Raw genomic sequence first — 15,309 nt, 5'->3', positions numbered from 1 at the left:
GTAGAGTGGAGAGTAAATTGCTGCCTGTAGGAAGACCAAACAGGAGAAACCCAAACCCCAGAGGTGTACAGAGCTAGGACTGAAGACCAAAAGGAAAAAAGAAGTCTACTAAACAAGGATACAAGAATGAGTGGGTAAAAATTAGGCTGGAAACAAGTCAAAACTCATCTCATAAAAAGTTGAGCAGCCAGGAAAGGTGGCTGTATTCATTTGTACCGAGGCTCAGTGAGCCCAAGGACTTTGTTCCCCTTCTTTGCAAACAAACAGGCCAGCAACAAAGAGATTCCCGACACTGACCGGCGTGGAAATGCTGTGAACTGTCATAGCCTGACATGGCCAATGTAGCTCCGGGCAAAGGCATTTCTGCTGGGGCTATTTTCACAGTTTGGACAAACAGCCACTCTGGAAGTGAGTCATGGTCCTGTGTCCCTTCTGCTCCTTTTGAATTTCAGTGTTGGGTCCCCCTGGGAAGTCTGAAAAAACCCTTCTTGAGATACTGCAGACCCTGCAGAGCATCTCTGCATAGTAGTCCACGGCCTGAGCTTGGATCTAGTAGGTGCTCGTCCTGCACGTTGGAGCCATAAAGAGCCTCAACCCATCCCAACTTTATTACAAAGACCTTCTCCAAACGGTGCACATATTTTATTGCATAAAACTGGGTCCAAGCTCCTGTTTTCCCCTGTTCTGAGGACAGCTAGGAGGAGCCCTGGGCCTTTGAGATAAACTTTGGGACAGGCAAGGCTGGAGGACCAGGTCTGCTGGGGCAGCCAGCAGGCAGATGAGAAGGCTCGGGTACTAGCAGGAGGATGAGAAACCCTGAATTTCCAGGAGTGATGGATGTCTGTAGAGGAGTAGAAGATGACCTTGGGGCCATGCATTGACAGGAGACACCCAGCCAGGGATGCTCTATGACTGGGGCTTAGGACAGGTAGCAAGAAGCAAACTGGTCACAGCTGCCAGCCACTGGCTGGGAGGGAAGGAGAGGTGGGAGGCTAGACCTGAAGGGCATTGAAATACATGTTGTGGCTCTTTCATTACGTGTGTCTTCTCCCTGCTGCCTTTTGCATTGACTCTTCCCTTCCATGCCCTTGTGCGGAGATCAGCTTGGCTCACAAGGCACGCCTTCATCACAACCTGGTCAAGCTTGTGGTCCCTTCATTCTCTCCCCATGACACCGGGACGTTCCTCTGACCATGGCCTCTCCTGGCTTCACCAAAGTGGTGGATAGTTTGGGGCTCAGACCTGACTCCATGGGTCGCTCCATTAGGAACATGGCCCTTCCTTGTTGGTGGCCAGGACAACATCTCACCCAGCGTTAGCAATCTTGAGTCTCCTGTATCAGAACCCATCATCTACAATCCCTTTATAATCAAGGGGCCTATTCTTCCACCACTTCCACCTCACCAAGTCACCCCATATCCCTGAATCTGTATAATGCTGCATTCTTGTTCTCTCGGGTTTCAGGGTTTTTACTGGTATTTAAAAGTGGATTGAATAAATACAATGGGTGAGGGTCTTCTCACCCTGTTCTGGACGGGCTTTTAAGTGTACTCCTCATTTTGCAAAGGTGGTTGTGTACAGTGCAGGAGAGCACCCTGCTTGCTTGCTCCTGGATCAGGCAGTAATCCTCACTTCCATGGGAGATTAGGGGAAAAGGTATGATCCCATTGGGAATGCGGTGAGGGTGATGGCACTGGGTGCCACTGCAGATGACTCGGCAGGGGATTACAGGGATTATAGTGGTTATAGGGCTGGGAATAAGAGGGGTCTGTGCAGATGGGGTTAGGATGCTGGAGCCTACCCGGAGGACCAGAGAGGGGTTATTCTGAGAAGAATTTGCTTGGAGACTGAGGGACTTTGCGGTGCTGCATGGAGGAATTGGGACCCACAGAGGCTCAGCGCAGTGAGCTGGGGGCTATAGGGCACACAGGGCAGGGGTCTCTGCTCTGCTAGAGGGGGTCCTCTCTGATGACCATTGCAGCAACTGCTCGGCTCTTCTGGCTCCACAGAACGGGGTCTTCTGGGGTCCTGAGGGAGCCTTGCCTTCGACACCAGGAGCGTGGCTGCCTAAGCCTCGGATGATGTCCCAGTGTCCTCTGTCTTCTGTATAAGTGGCTTGTCTGCAAAATGAAGGAGCAGGGTGATGCATGGAGGGTGCCAGACCCAGGTTGGGGGGCATCCATGCCAGCCAGGAGTGCAGCCAGCTCCACAAGCAGGCCAGGTGCACCACGTGCTGTGCTCCTGCTCTTACCCGGGGAGCGTCCAGCCCGTCTTCCACACCTCGTCCACAGGTACAGCACCAACAAGGTCCCGCAGAGCATTGCCCCCATGCCGAGCAGGCCTGCCAGCACCGAGCAGGACTGTATAAGGTCTGTGGGAAGAGTGAAGCTCAGAGGGGGTTGGCTGGATGCCCCGATCACCCTTCCCTTCTGCTGCATGTTTTTGGGGACTTGCAACACCCTCCCTCACTGCCCTCCTGGGTGCTGGGGCTGACCGTCATCAGCAGGAGTGACAGCTCACCCTCTGCTTTGGGAGGGTGGGTGCATGGTGCCCACCTAACAGCTCCCGGAAAAAAGGTTTATGGCAACGCTTCTGCCTGCCTGGGAGGAAGCCAAGAATGGGATGGAGATAGGAGCCTTTACGCCACTGTGTGTCTGTACCGGGTTGGACCTGATGCAGATAGAGCAGATGACGGGGGATCCCAGCACTCACCTTTCTGCTCTGTGCACACCACACTGGCTGTGAAGCCCTGCCTGCACGGCCCCAGCCCCATGTCTCTCTGCTGGCACTCCAGGAGCAATGACTCGGTCCCCCGGCAGCTCAGCCCCTCCAGCAAGGCATGGTCATCCCCCTGCCTGAGCTGGGCTCCGACGGGCGCCGACTGGGCTGGCCCACAGCCCAGCTGCCTGCAGACCACCCCGGCTTCCAGCAAGCTCCAGCTGCTGCCGCACACCCTGTGCCAGGTAGCGTTGTAGAGCACCTCCACCTGCCCCGCGCAGGAACCGGGACCATCTTTCACCCGCACCTGCAAGGGGTTTGTGCCTGCAAGGAAAAGCGCAAGGGGGTGAGGTGGCCTCTCCAACCCCATATGGTGATGAAAGGTTCTGACTTACTCCCAGGCATTTTTTTCTGGTGCCCTGCTGAAGGCAAGCCACCAGCACCCGTGACCAGCTACAAGGCATGGATTGCCTTACTCCATCCCCTTGTACAAGATGCCTTAATAAGCAACATCACCACAGGGCTGGTATCTGTGAGATGGGGCTTATGGGAGACCCACACGCACCCTGGTGGCACTGGACTTCTGTGTCTAGGAAAGGTGCGCCTGGATTATTTTTTTTTAATCAAGGCTTTGCCCATCCCAAGATGCTGTCATTGATGAGCTAGAGAGACATAACCTAGATTAAATCGATATGAGTTAGGTGTATAACTCCTGTCTAAGACAGGGTGGCAGTTTTGCTCAACTCCAAGTCAAGTGGCTGGGTGAAAGCTGACTTCTGCTCTGCTGCTGGGGATGGGGAAGAGTGAGCAGAGAGGAGAGAGCCTGGCACAGCCCTGGGGTAGAACAGCAGCTCCAGCACCCGTCAAGCCCCACCCTTGGATGGACACCAACCATCCTGGCTCACCTGCCCCAGCCCCTGCAGCCTGGTGTTACCTGAGCACACCACACCAGCATCCTCGCTGTGGCCACAGTTGTGCTCTCCCCAGTTGCTCAGCTCGCACTCGGTGAGGGCAGACTCAGTCCCTGTACAGTGAATGCCGTCCAGCCAGATGGGGTCTGACCCTGGCCCAAAATGAGCTGAGCCCGGTGCTGACAGTGCCAGCCCGCAGCCCAGCTGCCTGCACACGACGGCGGCATCGTGGAGATCCCAGGTGTCATCGCACACGGTCCCCCACTTCTGTTCGTGAAAGACCTCAACTCTCCCCAGGCATCTGTTGGAGCCATTTGCCAGCCGCAGTGGGTGCTGCCCCAAAGTGTCCGCATCTGTGAAGGGAGCAAGGGGCACGTTCATGCCTGACCATCATCCACGGCTCCAGTTGGGCTTTGCGACATGCTAAGCCACGGGAAAATCAGAGCATCCTTCCGCACATGCAGCCTCTGGCTGCCTGGGAAGGCTGCTACACAGACAGGGCTGGCTTGGGATTTGCTTCTCATTGGGGTGGATAAAGAGGGGTCGCAGATCCAGAGCTTGGGGTTTGGAGCCTGACAAAGGGTTCTGGGGTCAATAGTGACTATGGGAGGGTCCTGGGGTCAGTAGTGACTATGAGAGTTGGTAGGAGGCATTGCCTGATGAATTTGTGTAGCTGGAGCTATCAGAAAGGGGAGAGGTAGGAGAAGGGCTTGCTCTCCCTGCACAAAATCATCCTAACAGCATGCTGGGGTCACACAACCTGCACCAACACAGGGAAGAGCATCACCCACTGTGGCATTCATAGCCTTCTCTTGATTTATTTTTTTAAACCAGAGTGGGGTAAAGGCACCCATCCCTGGCTACCTGGGACACAACTGAGATGATCCTGCACCCCAACCCGCACGGTACTTATCCCGACTAACGTGAATCACCTGAGCACACCACACCAGCATCTTGATGGTGGTCACAGCTGTTGGATCCCCATGGCCTGGCCTGGCATTCGGAGAGCGTGGCTTCTCCCGCTGTGCAGTTCACGTTATCCAGCCAGATGCGGCCGGACCCTTGTCCAAAGTGAGCCGAGCCCGGGGCCGAGACAGCCGTCCCGCAGCCCAGCTCCCGGCAGACCACCGTTGCCTCAGCCAGGCTCCAGCCGTGGTCGCACACCGTCCCCCACTGATGGTGGTAGAACACCTCCACGCGCCCCGCGCAGCGGCTGGGGCCGTTCTCCAGGCGGAGGCGAGCTGGTGTGTTGGTGGCTGTGCCTGCTCGTGACACAAGATACAAGGGGAGCGTCAGACCAGGTCTCCCCCAGGGTGCGTCTTCTTGCCACCATGGTGAGACCCATGCTGGAGGATGCTGTGTTTTGCACAGGGAGTTCCCATGTCCACAGAGAGCCATTGAGGAATATCTAAAGTTTGGGGCTAACCATCTCAGGTGCAAGCAAAACCAGAGGTGCAACCTCGGAGCCCGTGTACATTCAACATGAGTACAAACAAACCATAAACAGCTGCAATCCATTTTTTTTCAGTCCTCCCAGATGGCCATCCATGAACCCTTCATGTGGCTGCAGCACCCCCCCCCGATAGGAGAGACTTTCTGCAGACCCCCATTGCCACTGCCCCTTCTTCAAAGAGACTTCAGGGCCCCACCCACCCCATCTTTGCACAGCCCGTGAGCTACTGGTCCCCATAGTGTGGTGGGTTGGGACCTTGCTAGGAGCATCTAGCACCCAGTCCGGTGCTTCCCCTCTCTCCTCGGTGCCCACGCGAGCGCACTTTTTGCGTGCTGCCCAAAGGGCATCGTTCCCTTCCTGTTATCCCTGCTGCTCCTTGCTTTCACAGACCTGTGTGCTAAAGAGTGCCGGCATGGCATGTTGTAGGAGATGGAACAAGGGGGACAAGGTCACCCACCCAGGTGTCTGCTGCCCAGCCCTTGGCTGCAGCTGTGAAACCAGTACGAATCCCCAGAGCAGAACATCCTCTACTGAACTTCTCCTCCTGGTCCGCAAGCATGTTACCTGTACACGTGACGCTGGCGTCTTCTCCATGGTCGCAGTTGTTAACACCCCAAGGTCTGGCCGGGCATTCAGACAGAGCAGCTTCGGTCCCACTGCACTGAACGTTGTCCAGCCAAATGGGGCCCGATCCCTGGCCAAAGTGAGCTGCGCCGAAGGCTGAGACCGCCGTCCCGCAGCCCAGCTGCCGGCACACCACATTGGCATCAGGGAAGCTCCAGTCGTCATCGCACACGGTTCCCCACTGATGGTCGTGCATCACCTCTACTCTTCCAGAGCAGTGGTTCGGGCCGTTCATCAGGCGGAGCTCTGCAGGACTGGTGTGGATGGGCGTATGGTGGCTGGATGAGTCTATGGAAGGCATGAGAGGTGGACCATGAAAACCCCCTTGCCCCTCATTTCTGCAGGACCATTTTGCACCCCACTACAGTTGTTGGCTACACCCAGTTGCTACCAACGTGCAGCCACCTCGAGACCGGGATGGGGGTGATGCCACGTGTCCGAGCAACGCGTGGTCTTTCCAGCGGTGGCTGGAGGTCCTGAGGATGCTGTGACGGGAGAAAGAGGAAAGCCTTTTTTCCTGGTGTTCATGGGGCACCACGTCCTCTTTGCACAAGGAGGTGACAACCGGGCGGGCTCAGCATACCCATGTGCCGTTGTCTGTTGGGACAATTCTGGCACCGGTGGCTCCAGCATCTATCAATTGCCGTGAGTGCCTGCACCTCTATCAGCCACCAAAGCTCCAAGCTTTTGGGAGATCTAGGCTTTTGGAGCCTCACAGTTTGTGGCCATAAAAGAGTGTTCTCTAGCTGATTGTGGCTTGCCAGAGGCAAGGGCATGGAAACCATCTTGTCTCTCGTGTTGGTGATGCGGAGGAGGAATCTGGGTGTCTCCTCCTGGCCATTCTCTCCCCTGCCTAAGGCTGTGTCTCACAGTGCCAGCCCGCAAAACACAAGGGGTCTCTAGCCCTGCCCGTGTCCCCACAGCAAGGCAGACGGGGTCCTGCTCACTGCAGAGGTGTGTGATGTGCAAAGGGTCCTACGCCTCGCCCAGAGGTGGTTCAGCATCTCAGGAAGGTGGAGTTAGCACAGATAATGGTTCCAAGCCTCCTTCCCAAATTGCTCACTAGCCTGCAGTCCCTCATATGGGACAAACCACAAAACTATCCCTTGCTGTGGCCGTGGGTGCTCTGTGCCACAGGGAGCTTTTGGAAAATTCGGGGGTGGGAGGAGAAAACACTCATTGCGAGGGAATTGCTTTGCAGCCCATGTGTCATCATCCTCCCCGCCCCATAATTTCCGCTGGGCATTACCTGAGCACACCACGCTGGCATCTTCGCCATGGTGGCAGTTGTTCTTTCCCCAGCCCTTCGTCCTGCAGTAAGACAGGGCGACCTCCGTCCCTGTGCAGTTGACGTCGTCCAGCCAGATGGGCCCAGACCCTGCCCTAAAGTGCCCGGCCCCGTGGGCTGACAGCGCCGTGCCACAGCCCAGCTGCCGGCACACCACGCCAGCATCCTCCAGGTCCCAGTGGTCATCGCATACTGTTCCCCACTGGTTCTCGTAGAAGATCTCGACCCTACCGGCGCAGCGGTGCGGGCCATCTGACAGACGGAGGGGAGCCCGCTGGGAAGCAACCGGGTCTGCAAGAGGGATACGGAGAGGGTCTGGTGTGGAAGAGCAGCCCCGGGAAAGGCTGTGTCGCTTCCATGAGCTTCGTGGACCCTCTGCAAACAGCAGTGGCTTATGTGAACCACGGATGTGCTTCTCCTTTCACTCAAAGCCAAACCGAAAAAAAAAAAATCCAAGTCCGGGAGAGAAAATGCTCTGCAAACCCCCTTTTTTTGAAAGACAATTGTCTTTAAAGCGGCTTCAGATATTTTTTTGCGTAGTATTCCCAATCAATGAAAAGGAAAACACTGCTAGCTGGACTGAAAACTGCAGGAAACTGTATGTAGGGAGTAGCTGCCAGCCATCTGATGGAAAGGGGGGTCTGTCTGTCTGCAGCCTGGTGCTTTAATTAGCGATTTGCAGGCTGCGATTGGGAGCCTGTGCGGCAAATTGGCCCACGGCCCCTAGCCAAGCGGAGCTGCATCTTAGAGGAGGGCATTGCATGGGCTGAAACTACAGCAAGAAAGGTAAATATAAGGTGTTTAATCGTCGTGGCAGTAAGTGCTGGAGTGCCCGAGCCGCTGTGGGATGCCTGGGGTGGGGTCTGGGTAGAGGCTGCAGCATCTCCTGGAGAAGGGGATGCAAAATGAGGCAGGCAGAGGCAGAAAAAAATAAGAAAAGCACCTCGGCATCCCACTTGCACCACAATTGGTCACCTCCTGGAAAGCCTTTGTGTTTGCAGGGTGCAGAGCAGAATAAAGGCTCCTGTTTGCGCTGGGGGAAGAGGACTTTGTGCCCTTTGTAAACAAACTGGCCGGCCCTGACGAGGTGGCCAACACAAATAAGCAATTTCTGGTCTTGACTGTCACCACTTGGTAAGGCTCCAAGCGTTTCCCAACCTCTCTGTGGAAGGGCAGCAGTGCAGAGGCCAGGATAATTCCCTGGCTAACAAGGTCTCCTTCCCCATTCACCACTTTCTCTTGCTTTTAAAGGCTGGTGGGTCAAAGGAGGCTTTGCCCCATCCATCTGCAAGCCCAGTCCCCCCGTTCCTGCAGGTCTCCTACCCCGTCTTTCTCCTAGGATGCTCCTTCCCCATGCAAGAGCCACTCACCACAGAGGCACACCAGGTAGATGAGGAGCCCTGCTCCGGCGAAGCCAGCCAGGTTGCTGTGCAGGGACAGGAGACAATGTCCCGAAAAACCCATGGCTGTCACATACGCTTTAGGACAGGTGAGTGTCCCAGTGTGAGCTGCAAGCTGAGCTGGGTGCTGTCGCTGCCGGGAAGGTGGCGAGAGCAGGTTTGTTCCCTCCTCTGCAGCAACATGCCCCGTGTTTGCTCGGCGCTCATCCCTCCTCCTGCGCTGACCCCTCCTCCCTGCTGTCCCCAGGATTTTGCCCTCTGGTTTTAAGTGGTTTAAGTGCCTCCCCAGCACCCAAGCCGTGTCTGCTAGGAGGCTCCCCCTATTCCCAGCTGCATCTGCCCCGTTTCATCCCCACCTTCCCAGTCCCCAGCCAGCTCCTGTGGATCCAGCAGCAAGAGGGTTTGCAGTGTTCACTTACAGAGGTTTGCACCCTCGGGAAAAGCCGAGCCCCATCTTGCAGGTATCCAAAGATGAACCCCTGCTATACAGAGATACCTCCAGGGTGCTTGCAGAGGGCAAGAAGACTCCTTTCCCCTGCCAAAATAAGGAGGTTCGAGGGGTTGTGTACATTGAATAGCATGCTCTGGGTGGAGTCTATCCCAAAGTCACGTTGCTGAAGCCATCACGTGTATAAAATGCACAGCCTGTGTTCTGAGAGTATCACATATTGTAGAGAAGAAGGGGAGGAAGGTCCAGAAACCGGGCTGTAGCCACTGAGATTAAGCTGCAAACATGCTCAGGCTTTGGGCACCCCTGTTGCATTGACTCTCAGCCTGAGTTTAAGGGAGTTTACAGACCGATCTCTGAGGCGGGCAATGGTTTAGCACGAACCCCTGGGCCACAAAAATGATCAAGGCCACAAAAATGATCCGAGGGCTGGAACACCTCTCCTATGAGGAAAGGCTGAGAGAGTTGGGGTTGTTCAGCCTGGAGAAGAGAAGGCTGCAGCGTGACCTTAGGGTTGCAGCCTTTCAATACTTAAAGGGGGCCTACAAGAAAGCTGGGGATAGTCTTTTTAGCAAGGCCTGCTGTGACAGGACAAGGGGTAATGGTTTTAAACTAAAAGAGGGGAGATTTAGACTGAACACAAGGAAAAAATTTTTCATGACGAGGGTGGTGAAACACTGGCAGGGGTTGCCCAGAGAGGTGGTAGGTGCCCCAACCTTGGAAACATTCAAGGTCAGGTTGGACGGGGCTCTGAGCAACCTGATCTGGTTGTAGATGTCCCTGCCCATTGCAGGGGGTTGGACTGGATGGCCTTTAAAGGTCCCTTCCATCCCAAAGCATTCTGTGATTCTGTGATCCCCATGCTCATGCTATAATTTGGGTTTTCAGTGAATAGCCTTGTCACCTACAAGCAGCAGGATGGGGTGAGGGGATGACTGCGGGATGACTTGCAGGCTTTTGCCCCCCAAGGCTGGGGTTGGAGGCATGGCTATGGGGCAAGGAGCCTGCCTGGTCCCTGGGGCTGGTGCAAGGGAAGCAGAGCATCGCCGAGCCCTGGGACCAGGACACTGGGCCAAGTGGGCTCCTGGCCGTGCCATTATCAGAGATGATGGAGCTGGGCACATTCATGCCTGGCAGAGGGAGCAAAGAGGGGAGCTCAGCACCTCCCAACGCTGCAGCCAAAGACCCTGCAGCCCCTTTCCCTTCTCAGCTCCTGGCCAGGGAGGAAGGTCACCCATCCTCCAGAGATGAGTCCTCTCCTCAAACCCCCTCCCTGGGCTGTCTCCACTCAAATCTAGCCTGCAGCCCCCCGCAACACCAGGCACAATGGACAGCAGCCATCGACATTTCTGAGATGACCCTGTGGGGCACATGCCTCCTCTTTATGGCTGTGAGATGGGAAATGGCTATGTCCCATTCAGTCCATGCTGGGCTGCTGGCTCCCCAGGGCCACAGGCTCCCACAGCTGTGCAAGGCGAGCTAAACCAAATATAAAGAGTCTCAGCAAAAAAAGCAGTCCTGAAAGGATGCTCGGTGCTGCTCCCAGTGAGGAATGTGGCCTGGGAAAGGGCTGCCTGAGCACATAGCACTGGCATCTTCCCCGCTGTGGCAGGAGCCTGCACCCCAGGGCTGAGCTGGGCACTTGGAGAGCGCAGTTTCTGGCCCCATGCAGTCCCCGTTGCTCAGATGGATACAGCCCGGGCCCTATATAAAATCCTTACTGCTTTATGGTGGAAGATGACCATTAATTTTCAGCCTTTTGCGGCTCCAAAGTTTAAGCCTTTCCTAAAGAGAGCTCCCCCATCTTTTCAATTCACCTTTCATGCCAAGAAGAGGAGCCCCAAAGGCTTCCCTGCCCACTTCCAGCTCCCTGTAGTCTGAACATCATCTTAGGGGCTGCAGGAAGGTTTGCTACCCCCCGCCAGTAACTAAGGTGCGGCCCTTGGCGTGATGCAGCATGGAGGCACAATGTCTTGCCCCCATGATTTGCTTGCACAGCTGCTAGTACCCTTCAACCTGGAAACATGAGCCCGGATGGTCCAACAGCTCCTTGTGGAGCCATGTAAGCACGATGCAAGAACAGTGAAGCCAGAAGAACAGCGTGAGATTGCATCCCTGTAGGCTTGCATATGATGGGCTGGGTTGTGAAGGCCTGCAAGGTGTGAAATGCATGATGTTCATGAAATCACTGATGTCCAGGGTAAATAATTTTTGGCTAGTAACACAGTACACAAAGGGGAAAAAATAAAAAAAACAAAACAGTGCTCCACTTTCAGCATTGCTATCCCAGCAGCTGCATTTTGAAACCCAACCCTCACTATATTTTTTGAGTGCAAGTGAAAAGGGGGCCGCGTGTTCATGCTGTCAGTGGTGGGAGGGTGCAAGAGCTTTGCAGACATCACCGTTTGGAGAGGCTTGGACTGCAAGCCCCTGCCGACATCCCTCGCAGACCCTTTTTTAAGGGTTATGTGAAGCAGAGACATAGAAGCAAGTTTGGGGTTGGAGGATGCCCATTTTGACCAAGTATTTGACCAAGAGATCATTGTATAACTTACCTTTAACTCTTACTGTAACTCCTGAGTAAGAGCTAAAGGCCAGTTAAACAGCATTGCCTGCCGGGTCTGAGAAGTGCTCGATCCAACCCATCCCATCAGTGGCAGGGGAGATGGGGTCAACATGCAAACCAGATCCCTTCTGATGGCCTCCAACCTCCTGGCATCCAGACTTCTCGCATTAAGCAGGTTCCCTTTAGCATCTGCTTTTAGCCACATTGTTCACACTTTTGCCTGATTTCTCTTTGAACTAGCTGACAGCATCAGGCCCCACGAACCTTCCTGGGTCAGCAGCTTCCAGAAGCTCCCAGCCCTTTGTGCAGTCTTTGGACCCGATCTAGTTGCAGGACACCCTTCCTGAGACATGGTGACCAGCACTACACACACTAAAAGAACCAGGATTGTATATTGCAGTGAAATTATACCCCCTGTCTTGTCCTCAATGCTCTTCTTAGGGTATATACAACATTTTGTTGGGGTTTTTTGGCTGCTGCAGCACATGGAGATGATGATTTCAGAGAACTCATTTGCAGCTGGGTGAAAATGAGGTCTTGAAAATGAGTTTTAGAAAAGGAAAACATTCAAAGCCAGACATGGTGCACTATCATTTTTGTTACATCACATTGCATGGATGCATAGCTAGATGGCAGAAAATCACCTTATTATTTGAGGGCAAGCAGTTGGAAACACTATCCTGTGACTGCCCTGCCACCTTCCAAACTTGCTTGCACCTTCCAGGGAGAGCAAAGAGATCATGTATGTGCCAAGAGCTTAGCATCGCAAACTGTTCTCTGCAAGGTGGGGATGCAAGATGGGAGAAGCCATCAGGATCTCCTGTGGCTTGTTTTTCTCTGCTAACTGTTCTCAGTGACTGTAATGGCAGCCCAGCACAGATATCTGCACTTGAGCACTCGGAAGTCTTTGCAAATGACGGAGGTCTGCATGGGCCAGCATCTCCATGGTTCAGCCCACCATGGCTGATGCAATGTGGACTCATCTTGTGCTACCTCTCAGCCTTTGCATCTCAGCATCTTCCACTGATCTGAAGCATCCGAAATCTCTCATCCTCCCCTTCAACAACGAAGTAATCTGTTGCACACTCTGTCTAGATAAAGGTAAAGAAGAGGTCCCAGGGAATCACCTGAGCTGGGGAAAAATCCATCAGCCATAACAGGAGTGGAGGAAGCTCACAGCCTGAAAATTTTTAGTATCAATGGCCTGATGCTGGCAATTACGTGATTTTTCTCCTGATGCCCCTCTCCCGGCAGCCAGGCTGTAGGAATGGACCATCCCTGGATATCTGTGCTGCCATGTGCCCTGGCAGCCCTTCGGATCCACCCCAGAGCCCCTAAGAATCCTTGTGGTTCTGGATCCGCCACAGGCAGCCAAGCAGCTCCAGCTGCTCTCGCAGACCCTCCAGGGCCCGAATCCAGCCCCACCAGGGTGGGGATGGGGGAGGAGGTGGTACTGGGGAGGGACCTAAGCTGTGCTCAGTGTCATGGTCATGACTGGGGAATAGGGGAGCAGGATATGAAGCAAATCGCTGCCTGCCCAGACGCTGACCCCCCACCCCTCATCTGCCCATCTTTGGGTGTCCTCCATACTGAACCTCCTGCAAGGGCCACCTGAAGGAGCTCCCTCCCAGGGGATGATCACTGCAATGATACTCAGGAGACACAAAAATGGATAGCCCATTTAGAAGTATCTCTGTTAGCAAGGGCCATTGCCTTATTTAACACCCCACGGAGAAGGCAGTGCGACTGATGGGTCAGAAGTGTCAGCATCCTGGGGCAGCAGGGCATGGACCACAGGTACTCCCAGGGCCCAGTTGCAGAGGGCACTGAAAGGGACTGGAGGGACAGGCTGAAAAATGTGTGTAGGATCAGCACACCCCAACCCTGGATGTGTCAGAGACCTGGGTATGGGTGTCAGTTCCTTTTTGCAAGGTGCCCTTATGTCCCTCAGTGCTGTTAGACACATGCACTCAGCTACCCAGATCCCATTTCTACCCTTAAAAAGAGCTTTACCCCACTCCTAACCCTTTCTTGCCACCTCCATGGGCTTTAAACACAACCTGAAGGATGGGCAGGTTGTAGAGTCAAAGTTAGTGCCCAAGGAGATGTTGGGTGGTGGGTGGACTGCCTGTCCCACCACATTGGTGGCTGGATCTCCTGTCTCACCTCCCAGCCCTCTGCAAAGAGCCAACCGAGGATCCCTGGTCAAATATCCAGGTTGCATCAAACCGGAGCAACCCAGGCTTATCCAGAACAGCTCATCCACAGAGAAGATGAAGGAGCGGGAGGCTCTGCAGCAGGCTGAGATCACCACCCAGCCATGCATGGGAGGACCCTGGAGCTGAACTCCTCTAAACCGTGCCGGGAAAAGGCTGAAAAGGGAACTGTGCTTCCTAGGGTGGAGGTAGGTGGAGCGTAACTCTGGGCCACAGCTTTAGGAAGGAGAAGAAAGAAAAGCTAACTTTGCAAAGCCTGCTGCATCTCCATTACCCTCCTTAGGGTCATTAGGGGAACGACCGTGACCCTGCTCATTAGCAGAGAGTAGGACCAAGGCAGTCAGGGGTCAGCACTGGATGTTTTTGCGGCCTAAGGTAGAACTATTAATTCTGATGTATGTTTTCATCTCAAATTGCCTGAAATAAGGTGTGTTTCAGCTAAGGGGTGTTTCTGCAGCACGAAAGGGACCATGTGTTGCATACCCCAGGTCATGGTGCCAGGACCTGGGTGCCCAGTGGGACAAGACCTGCTGAGATAGCTTTGGGAGACTGGATAAGGGGTGAAGGATCCAGCCCTGCTGTAGTCCTTACCACCCTCCAGAAGCAGCCCATGGAGTGCAGGACATCTAGGGATGTCCTGGGGCTCTCAAAGCCAGGGAGAAACATAAAGCTGGTGTTACAGCAGAAGCCTTCAGAAGTGGAAACACAGAAGTCGGTGTAGAGGACAGGATGATAAGAGATGGGGCACACTGGAAAGCCCAAGGCTATCAGCAGCTCACTGATCATCAGTTTGCAGGCCTGGATCTGGACAAAAACAGTTTTAGCGGTAACAAAGAACAAGTACCCAACACAGAGAAAAAGCCTCCTACACAGTCAGTTTGGGTGCAATATTGATTTACGAGCAGATAAGGGAAGAACAAAGTATGAAAGTATGTCAGAAGACATGTAAATCTGAAAATGGAAGAAGGTGAGGAGGAAGAAGAAACCCCATCAACACCACACTCTTCACGCGAAAAAGCTTGGACCCCTGATGACGCACTGCCAGGCCCCCTTGCATGAGGAAGACGTGCCATTGACCTTCAGATTGAGGGAAGAGCAGAAAAGTGAGCATGGGACCTGGAAAAGTGGCAGAAACTAGGGAGTGTGTGCCCTGGGCAACTCCTTTTTAGTGCAATAGAGCCCAGGACTAACCCACATCCATGCAGGTATTAACTGAAAATTCCCAGTATCACCATCAACTGGACTATGAAATGTTCACGCAAGGCTTACTACAAGTTTAACACAAAGAGCTTCTACTCAGAGAAGCACTTCCACAAACCTTAAATGCTCCTCCGCACATACCACACCCATAGACTTGGCCATAGTCTTGTCTGGTCCTCCTTTGCAAGTGTCCTGCATGCTGTAGGATCAACTTTTACTCATCAGTTCTCTGAGCTTTTGGCCTGTTTGGGCTCTTCATGCACTCCTTGTTTCCCTTGGCAGATGCTTTCCACACATCGTGCAAGCCATCTTCTGTTTTCTGGCTTGGTCAAACCCCTCAGGGCACTCCAAGCCTTCATCTTCTAAGCCCCTGCGACCCAGCGTGCATCCCATTTCCTCTCTTCCCCTGCCTTGCAGATGTTCATGCTTTTACCCCACCACAGCCACTACATTGATCACATCACTCATCCTATTTCCCTCTGGTT

At 54.1% G+C, this 15,309-nt stretch overlaps 2 protein-coding genes across 2 annotated transcripts in view; one reads left to right on the top strand and one right to left on the bottom strand.

The window, feature by feature from the left end:
• The window catches only part of LOC104022629 (uncharacterized), a 132,768-nt gene that overhangs the window by 81,410 nt on the left and 36,049 nt on the right, over positions 1–15,309 (top strand). The gene's annotated exons all lie outside the window — the stretch shown is intronic.
• On the bottom strand, positions 824–8,458 carry LOC148053675 (scavenger receptor cysteine-rich domain-containing protein DMBT1-like). The gene is made up of 8 exons (XM_087773048.1): positions 8,365–8,458; positions 6,956–7,285; positions 5,647–5,994; positions 4,562–4,891; positions 3,653–3,982; positions 2,713–3,042; positions 2,252–2,371; positions 824–2,120 (listed from the first exon to the last, which is right to left on the bottom strand). The coding sequence occupies exons 1-8, from the start codon at positions 8,456–8,458 to the stop codon at positions 2,068–2,070; spliced, it is 1,935 nt and encodes a 644-aa protein (XP_087629174.1). The 3' UTR covers positions 824–2,067.

The sequence above is a fragment of the Nipponia nippon genome, unplaced genomic scaffold (assembly GCF_047370975.1).
Source record: "Nipponia nippon isolate SJK-2023a ecotype South Korea unplaced genomic scaffold, ASM4737097v1 scaffold_38, whole genome shotgun sequence".
Classification (NCBI taxonomy): Eukaryota; Metazoa; Chordata; class Aves; order Pelecaniformes; family Threskiornithidae; genus Nipponia; species Nipponia nippon.
The sequence above is the reverse complement of the archived record's forward strand: the minus strand, read 5'-3'. Positions and strand labels throughout refer to the sequence as shown.